Source organism: Nerophis ophidion, linkage group LG01 (assembly GCF_033978795.1).
Source record: "Nerophis ophidion isolate RoL-2023_Sa linkage group LG01, RoL_Noph_v1.0, whole genome shotgun sequence".
NCBI lineage: Eukaryota > Metazoa > Chordata > Actinopteri > Syngnathiformes > Syngnathidae > Nerophis > Nerophis ophidion.
In genome coordinates this window covers 54,012,944-54,034,278 of record NC_084611.1, presented here as the reverse complement: position 1 = coordinate 54,034,278, position 21,335 = coordinate 54,012,944, and the positions used below count along the sequence as shown (strand labels likewise).

The 21,335-nt window shown below is 39.7% G+C and overlaps 1 protein-coding gene across 4 annotated transcripts in view; it reads right to left on the bottom strand.

Moving 5' to 3' along the window:
* The window catches only part of mtus1b (microtubule associated tumor suppressor 1b), a 128,135-nt gene that overhangs the window by 38,550 nt on the left and 68,250 nt on the right, over positions 1 to 21,335 (bottom strand). For all 4 annotated transcript variants that reach the window (XM_061907294.1, XM_061907287.1, XM_061907300.1 and 1 more), the window contains 2 exons: positions 10,060 to 10,145; positions 9,687 to 9,977 (listed from right to left, as the gene is read on the bottom strand). In XM_061907294.1, coding sequence (XP_061763278.1) covers positions 9,687 to 9,977; positions 10,060 to 10,145 — 377 coding nt within the window. The remainder of the gene's footprint in view (positions 1 to 9,686; positions 9,978 to 10,059; positions 10,146 to 21,335) is intronic.

The following is a 21,335-nucleotide window of genomic DNA, read 5'->3' as shown; positions in this document are numbered from 1 at the left end:
GAAGGTGAGTTAAGTGAACCACATATTTGGGGTAAAAGACAACAAATGAATGAGAAAAAAAAAATCTAACATTAACATTGCAAGCGGTAGCTGGTGAAAAACCTAAACCATGTCAATTTATCTGCGAAAAAAAGACATGTTTTTAAGCAAAAAAATTGTAAAAGTGCCATAAAACAATAACGATAAGGGCAGTTGAAACTTCATTGTGACATCGCTTTTACATTCTATCGCTTAACCAAGGCGTTAATGATTGATGACATGTTTTTAACTGGTCTGGATGAAAAAAATAATCATGTTGTGCTACAGTTTATATCTGTAAAGTGCAGTATGGTGGCCTTTGGCAGCCCACAGGTGATTTGTTTTTATATTGGATCCGGGTAGAGAACAATCTAAATGTACAATAACCAAAACATCAAATAATTAGAACAAGAGCATAAAGGTGAATGTACTAATAGCACAACACTGACATGCAAACTACGTATATATAGTCGCGGTCAAAACTTTACATACACTTGTAAATAACATAATGTCATGGCTGTTTTGAACTTCCAGTAATTTCTACGCAACTCTTATTTTTTTGTGATAGAGTGATTGGAGCAAATACAGAATGTTAATATTTGGTTACATGTTCCTTGGCAAGTTTCACTGCAATAAGGCGCTTTTGGTAACCTAAACACACGTCAAAAGTGGTAAATGAATGGCTAATTCAATCTTGAATTAAGGTTTTAGAATGGCCTTCCCAAAGTCCTGACTTAAACGTGTGGACAATGCTGAAGAAACAAGTCCATGTGCAGAAAACCAACAAATTTAGCTGAGCTGCACCAATTATGCCAAGAGGAATGGTCGAAAATTCAACCAGACGCTTGTGGGTGGCTACCAAAAGAGCCTTATTGCCGTGAAACTTGCCAAGGGACCTGATTTAGCCATTCCTTTCCCACTTTTGACGTGTGTTTGGGGTCATTGTCCTGTTGGAACACCCAACTGCGCCCAAGACCCAACCTCCGGGCTGATGATTTTAGGTTGTCCTGAAGAATTTGGAGGTAATCTTCCTTTTTTATTGTCCTATTTACTCTCTGTAAAGCACCAGTTCCATTGCCAGAAAAACAGGCCCAGAGCATAATACTACCACCACCATGCTTGACGGTAAGAATGTTGTTTCTGGGATTAAAGGCCTCACCTTTTCTCATCCAAACATATTGCTGGGTATTGTGGCCAAACAGCTCAATTTGTGTTTCATATAACCAAATAATAAATTTGCTATTATGGGTCTACTGAAAATGTGACCAAATATGCAGGGTCAAAAATATACATACACCAATGTTAATATTTGGTTACAAGTTTTACTGCAATACGGCGCTTTTGGTAACCTAAACACACATCAAAAGTGGTAAATGAATGGCTAATTCAAGCTTGAATTAAGGTTTTAGAATGGCCATCCCAAAATCCTGACTTAAACGTGAGGACAATGCTGAAGAAACAAGTTAATGTGCAGAAAACCAACAAATTTAGCTGAGCTGCACCAATTCTGCCAAGAGAAGTGGTCGAAAATTCAACCAGACGCTTGTGGGTGGCTACCAAAAGAGCCTTATTGCCGTGAAACTTGCCAAGGGACCTGATTTAGCCATTCCTTTCCCACTTTTGACGTGTGTTTGGGGTCATTGTCCTGTTGGAACACCCAACTGCGCCCAAGACCCAAACTCTGAGCTGATGATTTTAGGTTGTCCTGAAAAATTTGGAGGTAATCCTCCTTATTCTTTGTCCCATTTACTCTCTGTAAAGCACCAGTTCTATTGGCAGAAAAACAGGCCCAGAGCATAATACTACCACCACCATGCTTGACGGTAGGAATGTTGTGTCTGGGATTAAAGGCCTCACCTTTTCTCCTCCAAACATATTGCTGGGTATTCTGGCCAAACAGCTCAATTTGTGTTTCATGAAACCAGATAAAAACATTGCTATTATGGGTTTACTGAAAATGTGACTAAATATGCTGGGTCAAAAGTATACATACAGAAATGTTAATATTTGGTTACAAGTTTCACTGCAGTAAGGCACTTTTGGTAACCAAAACACACGTCAAAAGTGGTAATGGAATGGCTACATCAAACTAGAATGAAGGTTTTGGAATGGCCTCCCCGAAGTCCTGACTTAAACTTGAGGACAATGCTGAAGAAACAAGTCCATGTGCAGAAAACCAACACATTTAGCTGAACTGCACCAATTTTGTCAAGGGGAGTGGTCAAAATTTCAACCAGAAGCTTGTGGATGGCTACCAAAAGCGCCTTATCATAGTGAAACTTCTAACCAAATGTACAAAAGAATCAAACTTCATGAATTTTTTTTTTTTGTGACCAACAAGTATTTGCTCCAATTGCTCTATTACAAAAAATAAGAGTTGTAGAAATTACTGTAAACTCAAAAAAGCCATTACATTATGTCCCTTACAAGCGTATGTCAACTTTTAACCACGACTCTACATATATAATATTTTTAACTCAATTAAAAAAAACAGTATACAATTAAATTTGATGTAATACTATACTGAGATTTTTCAGTTCGTGGTCCTCTGTGGAACACCTTTTGGACAGCCCTGCTTCAAGCCGATTCAGGAACTGTTGGGAAACTTGACCAGGGTCTCTTATATAATTATCAGCAGCAGTTAAGTAGGACTAAAACGTACATCCACAGAAGTCAACACAAACCTTGTGTTTCTGGTAACGGGCTTTGCTTGCCATGGAGCCCATGGTGCTTTGATTGAAAGACACACTTTCACATTCAAAGCATCCTGTCTTGTTTCTTCAGTCCATTCTGTCCTCCCTCGTCTGCTCGCATGTCCGTAAAGATAGCGTCTCTCCGTGCGCGTCCTCTGTTTGCACGACATGCGTAATTGCGTGTATGAGTGTTGCGGATTCCTCCCACCAACCTTTACCTGTTCACCACAGAGCTCCTTGTCCTCCCTCCTCCTCTATATGTCCCGCCCCTCCCGTCTGGTGTACTGTATAATAGGAATTTAAGTTATTTCGACACCCCTTTCTCTCTATCTCGCTCTCTCTCCCTCTGTTTGAACTCCCTATCTCCCTACAAAAGTCATTTACATAGTCAACAGGAACATCTGAAATAAATTAGGTATAATAATGTGCAAACTCAGTTTGAGTCAAAGCCTTTCCCAACTTCATTTGGTACTTTTTTCTGGCTGTTTACATCTCAAAACAGTTTGTCCAATTATCGAGAGGCCCCAACTTGAAAAAATTGCTTGGATGTAACCCTATTTTATGCAACTTTGATGGAATGTAAGTCGTGAATGGCAAATATCCATACTTGAAGAGTTAAACGTAGGTAAAACATCCACTAATAAACCCCTAGCAATGAAGAAAGGTAATGACAAATATCTTTATTTGATATAATGTATATTCACAATTATAATGTCTGCGTGTTTAGGGTCATCAAGTTCAGGATTATTCTAATACATTTTTAACATTTTATTAAAATTGCTGAACATGCACTGTTCCTATTGCTGTGCTAATTTAGTTTGAGTTTTAAAAATGTGATAACTGGTTGGACAAATGCTTGTTCGCGACTGAAAAAAACTGTACCTGACAATGAAAAAGGTGCGTTATTGTTTGGGACAAGTTCGCTCATTGCAGGTGCTGCTGGTTGAAGTAGTTCCTTCTGTGTAGTGCCTTGAACCGGAAGTACAAGTGGCGTTGTGTCTACTAGTCGTCCATATCATTTTTAAATAAAGAACATAATGTCATGGCTGTCTTGAGTTTCCAACCATTTCTACAACTCTTATTTTGTTTTTTTGTGATAGAGTGATTGGAGCACATACTTGTTGGTCTGAAAAAACATTCATGAAGTTTGGTTATTTTATGATTGTATTATGGATCTACTGGAAATGTGACCATTCACAAGCTTCTGGCAAGATTCTGGTTGAATTTTTGACCACTCCTCTTGCCAAAATTGGTGCAGTTCAGCTTAATGTGTTGGTTTTCTGCACATGGATTTGTTTCTTCAGCATTGTCCACACGTTAAAGTCAGGACTTTGGGAAAGCCATTCTAAAACCTTCATTCTAGCCTGATTTAGCCATTCCTTTACCACTTTTCAAGTGTGTTTGGGGTCATTGTCCTGTTGGAACACCCAACTGTGCCCAAACCCAACCTCCGGGCTGATGATTTTAGGTTGTTCTGAAGAATTTGTAGGTAATCCTCCTGTTTTATGGTCCCATTTACCCTCTGTAAAGCACCAGTTCCATTGACACTAAAAACAGGCCCAGATAATAATACTGCCACCACCATGCTTGACGGTAGGATTTGGTGTTCCTGGAATGAAAGACCTCAAACCTTTTCTCCTCCCAAACATATTGCTGGGTATTGTGGACAAACAGCTTAATTTTTGTTTCATCTGACATCGCACGGACAAAGATAGGACTTTCTGGAAGAAAGTTCTCGGGTCAATACCGGGATAGAGCAGAATATACGTTAGGTCAGGAAAAAAAAAAACAAGAGGGTATATCATCCCTACAAGCCTGTTTCGCAGGTTTCTCTCTTTTGAATAAAATCCCCTGATGAGCAGGCAAACTTGCGAAACAGGCTTGTAGGGATGATATAGCCTCTTGTGTTTTTTCCTGAACTAACGTATATGTATAATATATATATATATATATATATATATATATATATATATATATATATATATGTATATATATATAGTCTGCTGACATTCTAGCAGATTAGTAGATTTAAAAAAAAAAAAAAGCTTTTATAATTGTAAAGGACAATGTTTTATATCAACTGATTCCAATAATGTAAATTTGTTTCAACTATTAAACGGACCAAAAATATGACTTAGTTCATATTTATGAAAACATTGGACACAGTGTGTCGTCAAGTTTATGAGATGCGATTCAAGTGTAAGCCACTGTGACACTATTGTTTTTTTGTTTTTTTGTTTTTTTTTAATAATGTCAAATGATAATGTAAATTAGGGATTTTTAATCACTGCCATGATGAAATTATAACTAATATTGATACTGTTGTTAATAATATTAATTTTTGCTTCACAACTTTTGGTTTGTTCTGTGCCGCGTTTGTGTCTCCTCAATTGCTCTGTTTATTGCAGTTCTGAGTGTTGCTGGGTCAGGTTTGGTTTTGTAATTGGATTGCATTGTTATGGTATTGCTGCGTAGTGGTTTGTAGGATTGATTGAAAAAAAAAAAAAAATTGATTTTTTTTTTAAAAATGAGAATTGATTCTGAATCGCACAATGTATTCGAAGCAATTTTTCCCACATTCCTAATATATATATATATATGAACGGAAATGTGTATATATATATATACATATACGTACATACAAACATATATACATACATACATGTATGTATATATATACATATATATATATGCATACATATATACTGTGTGCGTATATATATATATATATATATATATATATATATAAATATACAGTATATATATATATATACACACACAGTATATATGTATATATATATATATATATATATATATATATATATATACAGTATATATGTATGTATATATATATATATATATATATATATATATAATGTGTGTGCGTGCGTGCGTGTGTGCGTGCGTGCGTGCGTGTGTGTGTGTGTGTGTGTGTGTGTGTGTGATTAAAATATATTTTTTTAAATGTATCTAAATAGATTTTTGTTTAAATGAACCACCTGCATTAATTAATAAATGAATTATTGATAAATGAATAATGAAGTAAAGCAAATAAAATTTATACAGCACGCCACATAAGGAAGCCCTCTATCTACATTCAAACCAGTGTGGGTGGCACTGGGAGAAATAGTAACGTGTCTTGCCAAAGGACACACGGCAGTGACTAGGCTGGAATCGAACCTGGAACCTTCAAGTCGCTGGTACGGCCACTTTACCAACTGAGCCACAAAATAACTTAGTTAGATTTACACAAACTTTATTGATCCACAAGGGAAATTGTTCCACACAGTAGCTCCGTTAGAAAGGATGGAAAGGTTAAGGATAGAAAGGATAATGAAGGTATAAAGTAGACAAGTTAAAGTTATTTTAGTTAATTGTTTTTAACTACTAAGAAGCCTATGTAAACTGCATGTCAATACACATATGATGATGATGATTTTTGCATCTTGTTTAAAAAAAAAACAAGCATTATAATGTAAAAATTCTGTAATTTGAATTTCAATGAATTCCCTTTCAATTTGAAAGACAAGGCGGACAAGACAAGCCCGTCAGGACGTTGGATTTAAATACCAATGAAAGTTAGGAGGGGAAAGGAGTGACAACGTCAACCAAGTTTCATGCTTCTTCCTAACAGAAATAGAAAGGACGGAAGTTGGTGGCACCTTGATGTTTGCCAGGCTTCTGTCCAGAGCCAAAGTCAGATTAGAAAATCCTGGAATTCATTGATGGTTTATCTCACACTGACAATCAAGCGGCTGGAAACTTGGCAACTGCATTCCTACTGTAAAAATTATGTCTGTGTTTCATCAATAACGTCCCCAGGAGAGCTCATGTCAGCTGATTTTCAGTTGTAGACTTCAATTGTAATAATTTGCATTGTTGCACACACTTTTCTCCAGAAACTATTCTTCAGAAAAGGCCTTCATACTTTAGTGCTAACCAAATGTTTATGTAAGGTATGTGTGTCTCTGCACACATACACTACATGTTGTTTCCTGTGTGTCGTGCTTTAGTTGCTGTCTTGCGCTCTTATTTTGGTGACCCTTCCCGTTTTGTTGGTGTTCTCCTGTAGCAGCGTCACGCCTTCCTTTGAGTGTGATTTCCCGCACCTCCCGCACCTGCTTTGTTATCGCAATCAAGACTAAGTTGTTCTTACTTTGTGGGGACATTGTTGATTGTCATGTCATGTACGGATGTGCTTTGTGGACGCTGTTGTTGTTTCCTGTGTGTCCTGCTTTAGTTCTTGTCTTGCGCTGTTATTTTGGTGACCTTTCCCGTTTTGTTGGTGTTCTTCTATAGCAGCGTCACGCCTTCATTTGAGTGCGATTGCCCCGCACCTGCTTTGTTTTCGCAATCAAGACTAAGTTGTTCGTACTTTGTGGGGACATTGTTGATTGTCATGTCATGTACGGATGTGCTTTGTGGACGCCGTCTTTGCTCCACACGCGTAAGTTTTTGCTGTCGTCCAGCATTCTGTATTAGTTGACTTTGTAGCCAGTTCAGTTTTACTTTTGTTTTACATAGCCATACCTTATGCTTCAGTGCCTTTTCCTAGTGGGACTTGCCTTTTGTTCATTTTTGCTTTAAGCTTTACGTACCTTTTTTACCTGCACACTGTCTCCCACTGTGCTCTGCATATCGGGATGACGACAAACCATCCTCGACCATTCCGACTTCTACAAAGCAATGAACTACCTGCCGCCACCTACTCATTTGGAGTATTACAAGATTACCCTGCCTAGCTCTACACAGCACAGACACACGGCAGTGCTTGAAAATCACTGCCTTAAGTGATGATAACACTTGTAAGAAATGTAGTTTATTTGCCCGCATGGACGCAAAGATCAGTGACTTAGAAGCAGCTTCCGTGGCGAGACGGTTGCTTGCTAGGACACGTTTCCTATCGCCAGCCAAATTGACATTGTTAATCGAACAACCCTAAAGGAACCGTGAAGAACTTTCCACAAGGACATTGGCATATGTGTCAGTGCCATGCGTTACTGTTGTCTTAATGACTCAGAGGAGCCTCTACCTGATCCTCAACGTTGCCAATGAAACGAGCCACGAAGTCACGCCCACTTAATGAGCACCTGTTGAAATTTCCCAAATGGCAACACTATCTATAACAGGTTATAATATGATTCCTGGGCGCGGCACCGCTGCTGCCCACTGCTCCCCTCACCTCCCAAGGGGTGAATTAGGGGATGGGTCAAATGCAGAGGACAAATCTCACCACATACTTTAACTTTACTCTTAACTTTATATAGAAATAATAAAGTTAAAAAAGTATTATTACAATTATTATGCTCAACATGGTGATCAGCAAACAGTAGAATGCAAAAAAGAAGTATGTCCCTTCTGTTTAGCTGAATCTCCTTGTGTGTTATTATGGTCCTGCTGCAATGCAAGCGTCCCATATTATTATTGCTTATACTTCAACTTTTATTATTCTTGTTCCGCACGTTTCTCTTGCGATTATTACGAGACGGACCTGCCGACGAATCCCCACATATGTAATACCGTCGGAAAGGTCTCAGTAAGAGCAAGAGTGGTACTTCCGGTGGAGTGCGTTTCATGAAAAACGAATCGTTATGGGCCCATTGAATAGGTACGCACCTTTATGATTTATTGTTACACTTATTTTTTCTATTTCCGCAGCCATACACCTTAGACTAATATAACTCGGTATGTGACACAAGCTAACTTTTAGCATGCTCACGTTAGCTTGCTAGCATGCAAACATTAGCGTGCTAACCTTTTGAGTTACTTTTGATACTGTTTAGCCCAGAGACATATAACTTGGTACCTGACACTTGCTAACTGTTAGCATACAAACGATGGCATACTAGCATACTTGGTAACTTTTTCATCTATTTTTACACTTTTTTTTTCTTTTTCCGCAGCCATACACCTTAGAGTCAAATAACTTGGTATGTGAGACTAGCTAACTTTTAGCATACTCATGTCATCTTGCTAGCATGCTAACAATAGCATGCTAACTTTCTGAGTTACATTTGCTACCATTTAGCCCAGAGTCAAACAACTTGGTACCTGACACTTGTTAACTGTTAGCATGCAAACAATAGCATGCTAGTGAGATAACTTAGGCTTGCTAACTTTTTCATCTATTTCCACACTTTTTTTTCTATTTCCGCAGCCATACACCTTAGCAACATATAACTAGGCATGTGACACAAGCTAACTTTTAGCATGCTCACGTTAGCTTGCTAGCATGCTAACATTAGCGTGCTAACCTTTTGAGTAACTTTTACTACTGTTTAGCCCAGAGTCAAATAATTTGGTACCGGACACTTGTTAACTGTTAGCGTGCAAACAATAGCATACTAGCAAGATAACTTAGGCTTGCTAATTTTTTCATCTATTTTTACACTTTTTTTTCTATTCCCGCAGCCATAGACCTTAGAGTCATACAACTTGGTATGTGAGACCAGCTAACTTTTGCAAGCTCACATTAGCTTGCTAGCATGCTAACAATAGCATGCTAACTTTCTGAGTTACTTTTGCTACTGGTTAGCCCAGAGTCATGTAACTTGGTACCTGACACTTGTTAACAGTTAGCATGCAAACAATAGCATGCTAGCAAGATCATTTAGGCTTGCTAACTTTTTCATCTATTTTTACACTTTTTGTTTCTATTTCCGTAGCCATACACCTTTGAGTTGTTTAACTTGGTATATGAAACATGCTGACTGTTATCATGCTATCGTTAGCACACATGCTAAGTGTTTGCATTTTTTTGTAAACGTGCTACTGTTTTAGGCTAGCCCTGTGGCTCATTTTGTACAGTTACACCAAAAACTAACAGATTCAGACACTCGGCACCATCTAATAAGTACGGCAGCGCCCCCCGGCTAGCGGTCTGGGGCACAGATAGCAGGTTCCTCAAAATGTTCTAGTTATAATTACTATTGTATAAAAATATAAAAAGAAGAGTATAAAATCTATAAAACTTACCTCAAGGAAAAGGTGTTGAATGACCGTAGCGAGAGCCTCCACTCCCTTATTGGCTTGGAGGAGCACTTTCCGAAAACTTATGGACTGCTTCTTATCCACATCTTCCTTGATAAGATCCTGTTTAGCCAACATAGCTCCGGCCACACCAGGCTTGGGTGTGCTTTGTGAACGGGCTCCATGTTTGGGGCTCCCCCTGGACCCCGTTCTTATTTTACATCCAAGAACAGTGGGTGCTGCGGTACCTAACTCAGTGTTGGTGGAATCTGAGACAGCCACTGGCGTAACCGGTACCTAGCAAGAAATCAATTGTACATTTCAAGCAGCAATAAAAATAGTATCTCGTCATATTCTGTTTAATAATCACAGGACTTACCAGATCTGGCGGTGGAGTCTGCTTGTTCTGGTTGTTTTTTCCTGCTGCTGTGTATCTTGCTGGTACATCCCGGGGCTTTTTGTCAACTGTAACAGAACAGCATCCTCTTAGTCTATGGCGGACAGGCACCACATTCAACATAGCGTGCACTTCCCTCCACACACACCAACCGCACAATCAGATCATTAACGGTTACTGAAGTCAATTGGGGAAGACGGGAATACCCAACGCTAACCTGCCTCTTTGTAAACAAAGCATAATTCAACTCAACTGAGAAATAAACAGACAAAAGAAAATGTGAAATTAGCACAAACAAACACAAACGCGCACAATAGTTGGTCTCTTCTCATTTGCTATCGTCCGGCAAATAAGAACACGCCCTTCTGGTCGTCTAGGTCTCGGCTTAAACTGATGCATTATGGGATTCTGCGGTATTGATGGTAAGTGTGTGTGTGTGTGTGTGTTTGTGTATGTGTGTGTGTGTTCTTGTATTTCTACCCTTCTTAAGACCTCAACAAGGAAAAGTACCGCCAATATGCTGACCGGTGAACAAGTTAGGATCGAAATCATGCTCCCAATACGGAAAAAACATTGCATCTAAGAGAATGTCTCATTTGCACCCCTAGTGGTGAAATCTAAATTTAAAACTTAGGGTGGTCCCAAAAAGGAGGGATTGTTTCAAATTGACTGTGTGTCGGTTTTAAAAGTGGTCCCCCTCTGGTCAAGATGTGAAATAAGAAGTGTGTGTAAGAAATTTTAAGTGCTCCTCCTCTGGTCAACATATGAAATAACAAGTGTGTGTAAGAAATTTTAAGTGCTGCTCCTCTGGTCAACATATGAAATAACAAGTGTGTTAAAAAAATTTTAAGTGCTCCTCCTCTGGTCAACATATGAAATAACAAGTGTGTGTAAGAAATTTGAAGTGCTCCCCCTCTGGTCAACATATGAAATAACAAGTGTGTGTAAGAAATGTACGTGCAGTGATTTCTCCAGATTCTCTGAACCTTTTGATGATTTTACGGACCGTAGATGGTAAAATCTCTAAATTCCTTGCAATAGCTCGTTGAGAAATGTTGTTCAAAAAAACTGTTCCACAATTTGCTTACAAAGTGGTGACCCTCACCCCATCCTTGTTCGTGAATTACTTAGCATTTCATGGAAGCTTCTTTTATACCCAATCATGGCACCCACCTGTTCCCAATTAGGCTGCACACCTGTGGGATGTTCCAAATAAGTGTTTGATGAACCTTCCTCAACTGTATCAGTATTTATTGCCACCTTTCCCAACTTCTTTGTCACATGTTGCTGGCATCAAATTCTGAAGTTAACAATTATTTGAAAAAAAAATTGTTTATCAGTTTTAACATCAAATATGTTGTCTTTGTAGCATATTCAACTGAATATGGGTTGAAAACGATTTGCAAATCATTGTATTCTGTTTATATTTACATCTAACACAATTTCCCATCTAATATGGAAACAGGGTTTGTATTTTAACCTTCTTTAGACCTCCACAAGGAAAAGTAGCTTCCATATGTAACTTTTTTATGCAAAATTAATACTTTTTACTGCAAAATGGTGACATTTGTCATAAGAAATTCAGACTTTTATTAAAACATTGACCATTTTTTTGTTGTTTTTGTAAAATGGTAGGTAGGTAGGTAGGTAGGTAGGTAGGTAGGTCTTTATTGTCATTGCAACAAGTACAACAAAATTTTGTTTTCAGCACAAACTTGTTCAAGATTAGACAAACAGTGTACAGGGTTACAGGACAAGAACGCTGATGGGTCGCCATAAGGCCATAGGTCGCAGCTCTCAGGCGCTGACCATTCATTCATCACCCCTACGGGATTTGTGTCGAGGGCGTTGGATTGGGACACGGGGGGGTGTATGTGTGGCGTATATTGTTTTTTGTGGATGTGTGTGTGTGTGTGTGTGTGTGTGTGTGTGTGTGTGTGTGTGTGTGTGTGTGTGTGTGTGTAACCCCATAGTGTGTCTCTGTTCCGCGGCCTTGATGTATTTGCCTTCGCTAGTCCAAAGTTCACAACAACAGGTGTGTGTCCGAGAAAAAACAAAAAAGGGAGTTTGTTGTGTCTTCGCTTGCAGTGATCTTCGGGAGAGTCTCGAAGCCAGGGAAACAATCCAAGTTAAAAAGATTTGTATGCGAGTGAAAATAAAATTTGCTTTTCACTCTAAAATTCTCTTTGACTGGTCCTCAAAAACTGCAGGGTAGACAGTCCGATGTGATCCACAGTTCTTCCCGCATCCTCCAATCATTTGTGGCAGCTTTGGGGTACTTTGAACACTGCCAGCAACTTCCAATTTGTCGACAAACCAGAGCAACGCTTACTCCAATCAGCAGACCATGAATTGATTAACGTGGACCCCAACTTAAACAAGTTGAAAAACTTATTAGGGTGTTACCATTTAGTGGTCAATTGTACGGAATATGTACTCTACTGTGCAATCTACTAATAAAAGTATCAATCAATCAGATGTCCTGTTGTCATAATTCCGAATAGGTGGATATCTTCACGTTGTCGACAGAAAAGGGTCGCCAGGCACGCGGCCCTCCCTCTTCTCCCAAGAGTCCGTCGTGTGTCCAGCAACAACCGCTTCGTCATGACAGCAGGTTCCCCCAAACCAAGATCTTGTCAATTTTGTTGAGCCCAGTTAAATAGTTCCAATGTTTAGATTTGGAGAGCAGTGCAAAATTCAGACTTATTAAAACATTGCCAGTTTTTTTGTTGTTTTTGTAAAATGGTGAAATTTTTTGAGTAAAATTGTGACTCTTGTCATCATTTTGCCAAGTAAAATTCCAATGATTATTATAGTTTTGCCAACATTTTTAAGTCTTCTTACAAAATTGTGACTTTTGTCAAATAAAATTACGACTCTTTTCACAAAATTGCCAAAATGTTAAGCTTTTCTTGTACAATTGCATCTGTTATTGAGTAAAATTCCAATTTTTAGCATAATATTGCACAAATGTTCCGTTTTTCTTGTTAAATTTGACTTGTGTTGAGTAAAATGACGACTAGTGCTGCCAAAATTCCAAGTTTTTCTTGTAAAATTGTGACCTTTTTCCTGTGAAATTCCAACTCACTTTTCGAAAGAAGATTTTTATATTTGCATAGTATGTATATATTATTCATGTTGTAAATACAAATCTTTATATACCTCGAAAGGGTGGTCCTAAAGAGGTAGGCATTATTCGGAGGTCTCAAGAAGATATTAAATACAAGAATGTGTGTGTGTGTGTGTGTGTGTGTGTGTGTGTGTGTGTGTGTGTGTGTGTGTGTGTGTGTGTGTGTGTGTGTGTGTGTGTGTGCGTGCGTGCGTGCGTGCGTGCGTGCGTGCGTGCGTGCGTGCGTGCGTGCGTGCGTGCGTGCGGTGTGCATTTGTGAGTGAGTGCCTGCATATGAGGCGCTCTGGGAGTGCATTAAGGAGTGCATTGCCGCAGACAAAATGGTAGTGTTCATTCCTACTGGTTGGTTTCCTGGCATGGACCTTTGATTTTAGACATAGTCCACAATATTCCTATGGAAAAAAAAACCTTCAAACTACAAATTTAACTATTTGTTTATTATTTAGTGTACTGTATTTCCATAGGAATATATCCCTATGGCAATATATTTTGGCCGAGTAATAAAAATAAGAGAAAATGCAAGATGCCAACGGATATATGTATATATATATATATATATATATATGAAGAAAACATTCCAGTTCAGCGGACACGTCCTCTAATTCTCTTATCAGCAGCTGCAAACGGGAAAAAGTCAACATCAGATTAAAGCTTGCTTGCGCGAGTGGAAGAGTCAAATCTGACCCAGTGTGCAGAGTGCATGTAGGGGCGTGCACGTGCGCCGACTAAAGCTCCCTCTAACCTACATTTGAGTCTGATGGCAGGCAGTGGTGTTGAGGTCAGATGACGGAAAATACGCACAGCTGGATCAGGAGGGGATGATGATGCAGCTGAGCAGTATAATTGAGTAAAAAAAAAACATGTTGGTTTCTCTGTAATGAAGTGAATTATATTTATATAGCGCTTTTCTTCTAGTGACTCAAAACACTTTTACATAGCGAAACCCAGTATCTAAGTTACATTTAAACCAGTGTGGGTGTGGCACTGAGAGCAGGTGGGTAAGGTGTCTTGCCCGAGGACACAAAGGCAGTGACTAGGATGGCGGAAGCGGGGATCGAACCTGGAACCCCTCAAGTTGCTGGCACCGCCACTCTACCAACCACCCCACGGCTGATATGTGGTTAACATCCAGGTAACGACATGTATAAAGAGGACTGTCGGCGGCAGCTTTTGGATGGCTATTTAGAGGGTTTTGTGGGAGAAGTAGAGAGCCCCAATTGACGGACTATTTATTTATTTACCACTTAAGATGCATAAAACAAAGAAAAACATATGTGTTCATGTTTTATATAGAGATTGTGATTGATAGTGAATGATAATGAATTGTAGTCTAGAGTTAATACAAAATGCTGATATCAAAAGATGTAGTGCCTTGACCAGATAATTGGAATTCACAACAAAGATTAAATAAAATGCTGGAACGTAGTTCACTCTCCGTAGTAAGCATCTCATTCCAGGAGGACACAACGGTAGTGACTAGGATGGCGGACGCGGGGTTCGAACCTGGAACCCCTCAAGTTGCTGGCACTGCCATTCTACCAACCGATCTATATCGCCCCACCGCTGATATGTGGTTGACATTCAGGTCACGACATGTATATAGAGGACTGTCGGCAGCTTTTGGATGGTTATTTAGAGGGTTTTGTGGGAGAAATAGAGAGACCCAATTGACAGACTATTTAATTATTTACCACTTACGATGCATAAAACAAAGAAAACATGTTTTATGTAGAGATTGTGAATGATAGTGAATGATAATGAATCGTAGTCTAAAGTTAATACAAAATGTTAATTGCAAAAGATGTAGTGCATTGACCTGATAATTGGAATTTCCAACAAGAACAGTCATGCAAAGATTCAATAAAATGCCTGAACATAGTTCACTCTCCGTAGTAAGCATCTCATTCCTGGAGGACACAACAACAGTGACTAGGATGGCAGAAGCATGGCTCGAACCTGGAACCCCTCAGGTTGGTGGCACGGCCACTCTACCAACCGATCTATGTCGCCCCATGGCTAATATGTGGTTAATATTCAGGTCACGATTTGTATAAAAAGGACTGTTGGCAGCTTCTGGATGGCTATTTAGAGGGTTTTGTGGGAGAAATAGAGAGCCCCCATTGACGGACTATTTATTTATTTACCACTTAAGATGCATATAAAATGAAAAAGATGTTTTACATAGAGATTGTGAATGATAATGAATAATAATTATTTGTAGTCTAAAGTTCATACAAAATGCTGACAGCAAAACATGTAGTGCATTGACCTGATAATTGGAATTTACAACAAGACCAGTCATGCAAAGATCCAATAAAATGCCGGAAGGTAGTTCATTCTCCGTAGTAAGCATCCCGTTCCTGGGGGACACAACAACAGTGACTAGGATGGCGGACGTGGGGATCGAACCTGGAAACCCTCAAGTTGCTGGCACGGCCACTCTACCAACCAGTCTATACCGCCCCACGGCTGATATGTGGTTGAGATTCTGGTCACGACATGTATAAAGGGGATTGTCGGCAGCGTTTGGATGGTTATTTACGGGGTTTTGTGGGAGAAATAGAGAGCACCCATTGACGGACTATTTATTTATTTACCACTTAAGATGCATAAAACAAAGAAAAACATGTTTTATATAGAGATTGTGAATGATAATGAACCGTAGTCTGAAGTTAATACAAAAATGCTGATAGCAAAAGATCTAGGGCCTTGACCTGATAATTGGAATTTACAGCAAGAACAGTCATGCAAAGATTCAATAAAATGTTTCACCAATGTCCTATTGATATCATCCAGCGGTTGCATCCTGTATATGCCAGTATTAATAATTAACAGAAGTTGACATACACTCGACATGGGCATTGATGTCGAGTCGGGATTTCGGTCTATGGTATCATTCAAGTCCTCAACTGACTGGATATTTGGAATCCTTCCCTCCAGATTTTGATCTAATATTGATGGAGAAGTTATCAAAGATTTCAACAATTTTGTTCATACTGTAATATTTTTTGTTTCTGTCTGAGAAGTATTTATGGTATTCCTTTTTGAAACAATTTTCACCAGACATAGAGACCAGCGGACCCGAAGATCCATTGCCGGAACGTAGTTCACTCTCCGTAGAAAGCATCCCGTTTCTGGCTTCCCTCCTCATACCTGCTCCCTGGGCTTTCCCTCTGCCTGTGTCTTATATGTCCTCTGTGTTTCCGTCAGTCTTCCCTCCGTATCCAGTGACCGAGCGTTGGATTTTGGACTGGTTCCCTCGATCCTCGACCCCCGCTCGGACACGGATCTCGACGCCTCTCTCCAGCCCCCGACCTCTGGCTTGCTCACGGACTTCCTTCATTTCCCCTCTGAACTTGTGGACTATTCATCTGACGCGCACGTACAACACCCTCTGGTAACATTTACATTGTTATTTCTTCTTCCTGCATGTTCGTAGTATGATGTCGGGTATCGGGTTCTCTTTTCTCTATTTGTCTCTACTATCTATATCGGTTCTTAGTTTATTAGCCACTCTCGTCATGGGCATGAATGTTGAGTTGGGATTTCTGTCTATGGTATCATTCTAGTCCTCGACTCGGTATCTGGAATCCTTTCCTCCAGATTTTGGTCCAATATTGAAGACGTTATTAATGCTTTCAACAATTTTGTTCTTACTGAAATGTTTTTGGTTTCTGTCTGAGAAGTATTTGTTTTTCCTTTTTGAAACTATTTTCAATGTTATTGCGCAATCCCTCATGCCATCTGCAGCAAGCGCCGCCGGCAGCTCCGCCGTTTGCAGGGCTGCGGGAAATCAACAATCAGCGCACCTAGATCTAATGAGGGCAGACGACATAGAGATCGGCGGACACGAAGATCCAGTGCCGGAACGTAGTTCATTCTTCGTAGTGAGGATTCCGTTTCTGGCTTCCCTCCTCGTACCTCTCTCTAACAGTTATTTTGGATGTCCCATGTTGCTATGGTGTTATTTTTGTTTCCCGTCCAATAATTAACTGTTATAATATTTCCTGCATGTTCGTAGTATGCTAGTTAGCTTATTTTGACGTTTTGTACTTATTTCTGTCTCTGTAGCTCTTCATATTATGAATGTAATTAAATATTCTTGATGTTAAAATGATTTTTACATCCCTTTCTCATCAACGGTTGATTGTTTGTACTAAGTTGTTTCCATGTTTATCATAAAGTATGATTAAAATGTGTTTAAAAATGTACCACATGCTTAATCTCCATCATTTTCACTGTACACATTGTCCCATTTTTGCTTTTGTAGATTTTTTTAAAGCAATCATACTTTTCTCTGTGTGTAATATTTGAATTTGCCGTTATAAATTGTGAAAACAGGTAGATGAACACTGATTTCAGGTATCGGGTTTTCTTTTCCCTATTTTTCTCTATTATCTATACTAGTGTTCCGATAGTATGGGAGCTATGGCGAAGCTTAGCACATGAACTAGAAACAAGAAAGAGAAGTAGTCAACGTAACTGTTGCTTGCAGCAAACAAGGAAGCCAGACTGTGCGTGGCGAGCTAGGTGAATAAAAAGCTCTCTGATTAGTGGTTTACAGCAGTTGAGCCTGCCGACCACTAACCAGAGGCAGGTGAACCCAATTCATCCCCATGGAAACTAAAACAAACCCAGAGGTGCACAAACACGGACTAAGGGAGTCCAAAACTAAAAGAACATAACTAAACATGATTCGGGCCACGGATCATGACATCCATCCATCCATCCATTTCTACCGCTTATTCCCTTTTGGGGTCACGGGGGGCGCTGGCGCCTATCTCAGCTACAATCGGGCGGAAGGCGGGGTACACCCTGGACAAGTCGCCACCTCATCGCAGGGCAAACACAGATAGACAGACAACATTCACACTCACATTCACACACTAGGGCCAATTTAGTGTTGCCAATCAACCTATCCCCAGGTGCATGTCTTTGGAAGTGGGAGGAAGCCGGAGTACCCGGAGGGAACCCACGCATTCACGGGGAGAACATGCAAACTCCACACAGAAAGATCCCGAGCCTGGATTTGAACCCAGGACTCCAGTACCTTCGTATTGTGAGGCAGACGCACTAACCCCTCTGCCACCGTGAAGCCCGGATCATGACATATATCGGTTATTAGTTTATTAGCGTCTCTCGTCATGGGCATGAATGTCAAGTTGGGATTTATACAAACCCCGTTTCCATATGACTTGGGAAATTTTGTTAGATGTAAATATAAATGGAATACAATGATTTGCAAATCATTTTCAACCCATATTCAGTTGAATATGCTACAAAGACAAAATATTTGATGTTAGACCTGATAAACTTTTTTTTTGTTGCAAATAATCATTAACTTTAGAATTTGATGCCAGCAACATGTGACAAAGAAGTTGGGAAAGGTGGCAATAAATACTGAAAAAGTTGAGGAATGCTCATCAAACACTTATTTGGAACATCCCACAGGTGTGCAGGCTAATTGGGAACAGGTGGGTGCCATGATTGGGTATAAAAACAGCTTCCCAAAAAATGCTCAGTCTTTCACAAGAAAGGATGGGGCGAGGTACACCCCTGTGTCCACAACTACTTGAGCAAATAGTCAAACAGTTTAAGAACAACCTTTCTCAAAGTGCAATTGCAATAAATTTAGGGATTTCAACATCTACAGTCTCTAATATCATCAAAAGGTTCAGAGACTCTGGAGAAATCACTCCACGTAAGCGGCATTGAATGACCGTGACCTTCGATCCCTGATACGGCACTGTATCAAAAAACGACATCAATCTCTAAAGGATATCACCACATGGGTTCAGGAATACTTCAGAAAACCACTGTCACTAAATACAGTTTGTCGATACATCTGTAAGTATAGCTCTGCTATGCAAAGCGAAAGCCATTTATCAACAACATTCAGAAACCCCGTCGGCTTCTCTGGGCCCGAGATCATCTAAGATGGAGATGCAAAGTGGAAAAGTGTTCTGTGGTCTGACGAGTCCACATTTTAAATTGTTTTTGGAAATATTCGACATCGTGTCATCCGGGCCAAAGGGGAAGCGGACCATCCAGACTGTTATCGACGCAAAGTTTAAAAGCCAGCATCTGTGATGGTATGGTGGTGCATTAGTTCCCAAGGCATGAGTAACTTACACATCTGTGAAGGCACCATTAATGCTGAAAGGTACATACAGGTTTTGGAACAACATATGCTGCCATCTAAGCGCCGTCTTTTTCATGGACACCCCTGCTTATTTTAGCATGACAATGCCAAGCCACATTCAGCCCGTGTTACAACAGCGTGGCTTCATAAAAAAAGAGTGGGAGTCCGGGGCGGTATAGCTCGGTTGGTAGAATGGCCGTGCCAGCAACTTGAGGCTAGCAGGGTCGATCCCCGCTTCCGCCATCCTAGTCAATGCTGTTGTGTCATTGGGCAAGACACTTTATCCACCTGCTCCCAGTGACACCCACACTGGTTTAATTGTAACTTATATATTGGGTTTCACTATGTAAAGCGCTTTGAGTCACTTGAGGAAAAAGCGCCATATAAATATAATTTACTTCACACTTCACTACTTTCCTGGCCCGCCTTCAGTCCAGACATGTCTCCTCCCATCGAAAATGTGTGGCGCATTATGAGGCATAAAACACGACAACCGAGACCCCGGACTGTTGAACGACTGAAACTCTACATAAAACAAGAATGGGAAAGAATTACACTTTCAAAGCTTCAACAATTAGTTTCCTCAGTTCCCAAACATTTATTGAGTGTTGTTAAAAGAAAAGGTGATGTAACACAGTGGTGAACTTGCCCTTTCCCAACTACTTTGGAACATGTTGCAGCCATGAAATTCGAAGTTAATTATTATTTGCAAAAAATAAATACATTTATGAGTTTGAACATCATATATCTTGTCTTTGTAGTGCATTCAATTGAATATGGGTTGAAAAGGATTTGCAAACCATTTCCACTGTACACATTGTCCCATTTTTGCTTTTCTAGATCATTCTTAAAAGCTGTCATACTTTTCTCTGTGTGTAATCTTTGAAGTGTCTGTCATAAATTTTGAAAACTGGATTGGACGAATTGATTAACGTGGACCCCGACTTAAAGAAGTTGGAAAACTTATCCGGGTGTTTTCATTTAGTGGTCAATTGTAAGGAATATGTACTGTACTGTGCAATCTACTAATAGAAGTCTCAATCAATCAAAGATGTCGGGTATTGGGTTCTCTTTTCTCTATTTTTCTGTTGTTCTTTACCTACAGGGAAACAGGGGAAAACTACAAAACACACCAGTAACAAAAGAACATGCAAAATACGGTGGAGGGGAACAAAACCGGAAAAGAATGTGACAATACGTTAAATGGAAGAATTGACTTCATTATGGTGATCAAATAGGTTCTGTGGCTCTTAGTGGATTTTGATTTGGTGGAAACTGGCCCAAATGGGTATTTAGACCCCTAGGTCGGGTAGTAGCAAGCTCACCACTATGACAGAAAACTGTATTTTATGCTTTACGACCACCAGATGGCAACAAAGCCCAGTAGGTACTCCAAGGCACACTCTTAATAGAATACAATAGAATAGAATGGAATTAACTTTATTGTCATTATATTTGCATATAACGAGATTAAAGACTCCAACTTAAGGTGCGCTAGTGGGAACAAATATGGGGTGAAATAAATGACATAAGAAATTGAAATGAACAGACTACTATCCAATAAAAATAATAAGCAATTCTGTACAATATACAAAACACTATAGAAGTACAAAATACAAATACTGTACAATATACAGAGCAAGACAGGAGTACCGAAGTAATAAATAACAATCAGTGACGGACGTATTGCACTCGAAGGGTAGTATTGCACAGTAGAGTATTAGGGCATTATATTGTATAGGGGTGAATTATTATTATTATAAGTTAGAGTTCAACATGGTGACAGCTTTGGGAAAGAAGCTGTCTCTGAGCCTGTTTGTTCTGGCTCTGATGCACCTGTAGCGCCTGCCTGATGGTAGCAAGTCGAACAGGTGGAAGCCAGGGTGTGTGCTGTCCTTGGTAATGTTTTTTGCTCTGTTGAGGCAACGGGAGTTGTGTAAGTCCTTCAGGGAGGGCAGGGGACAGCAGATGATTTTTTGTGCCGAC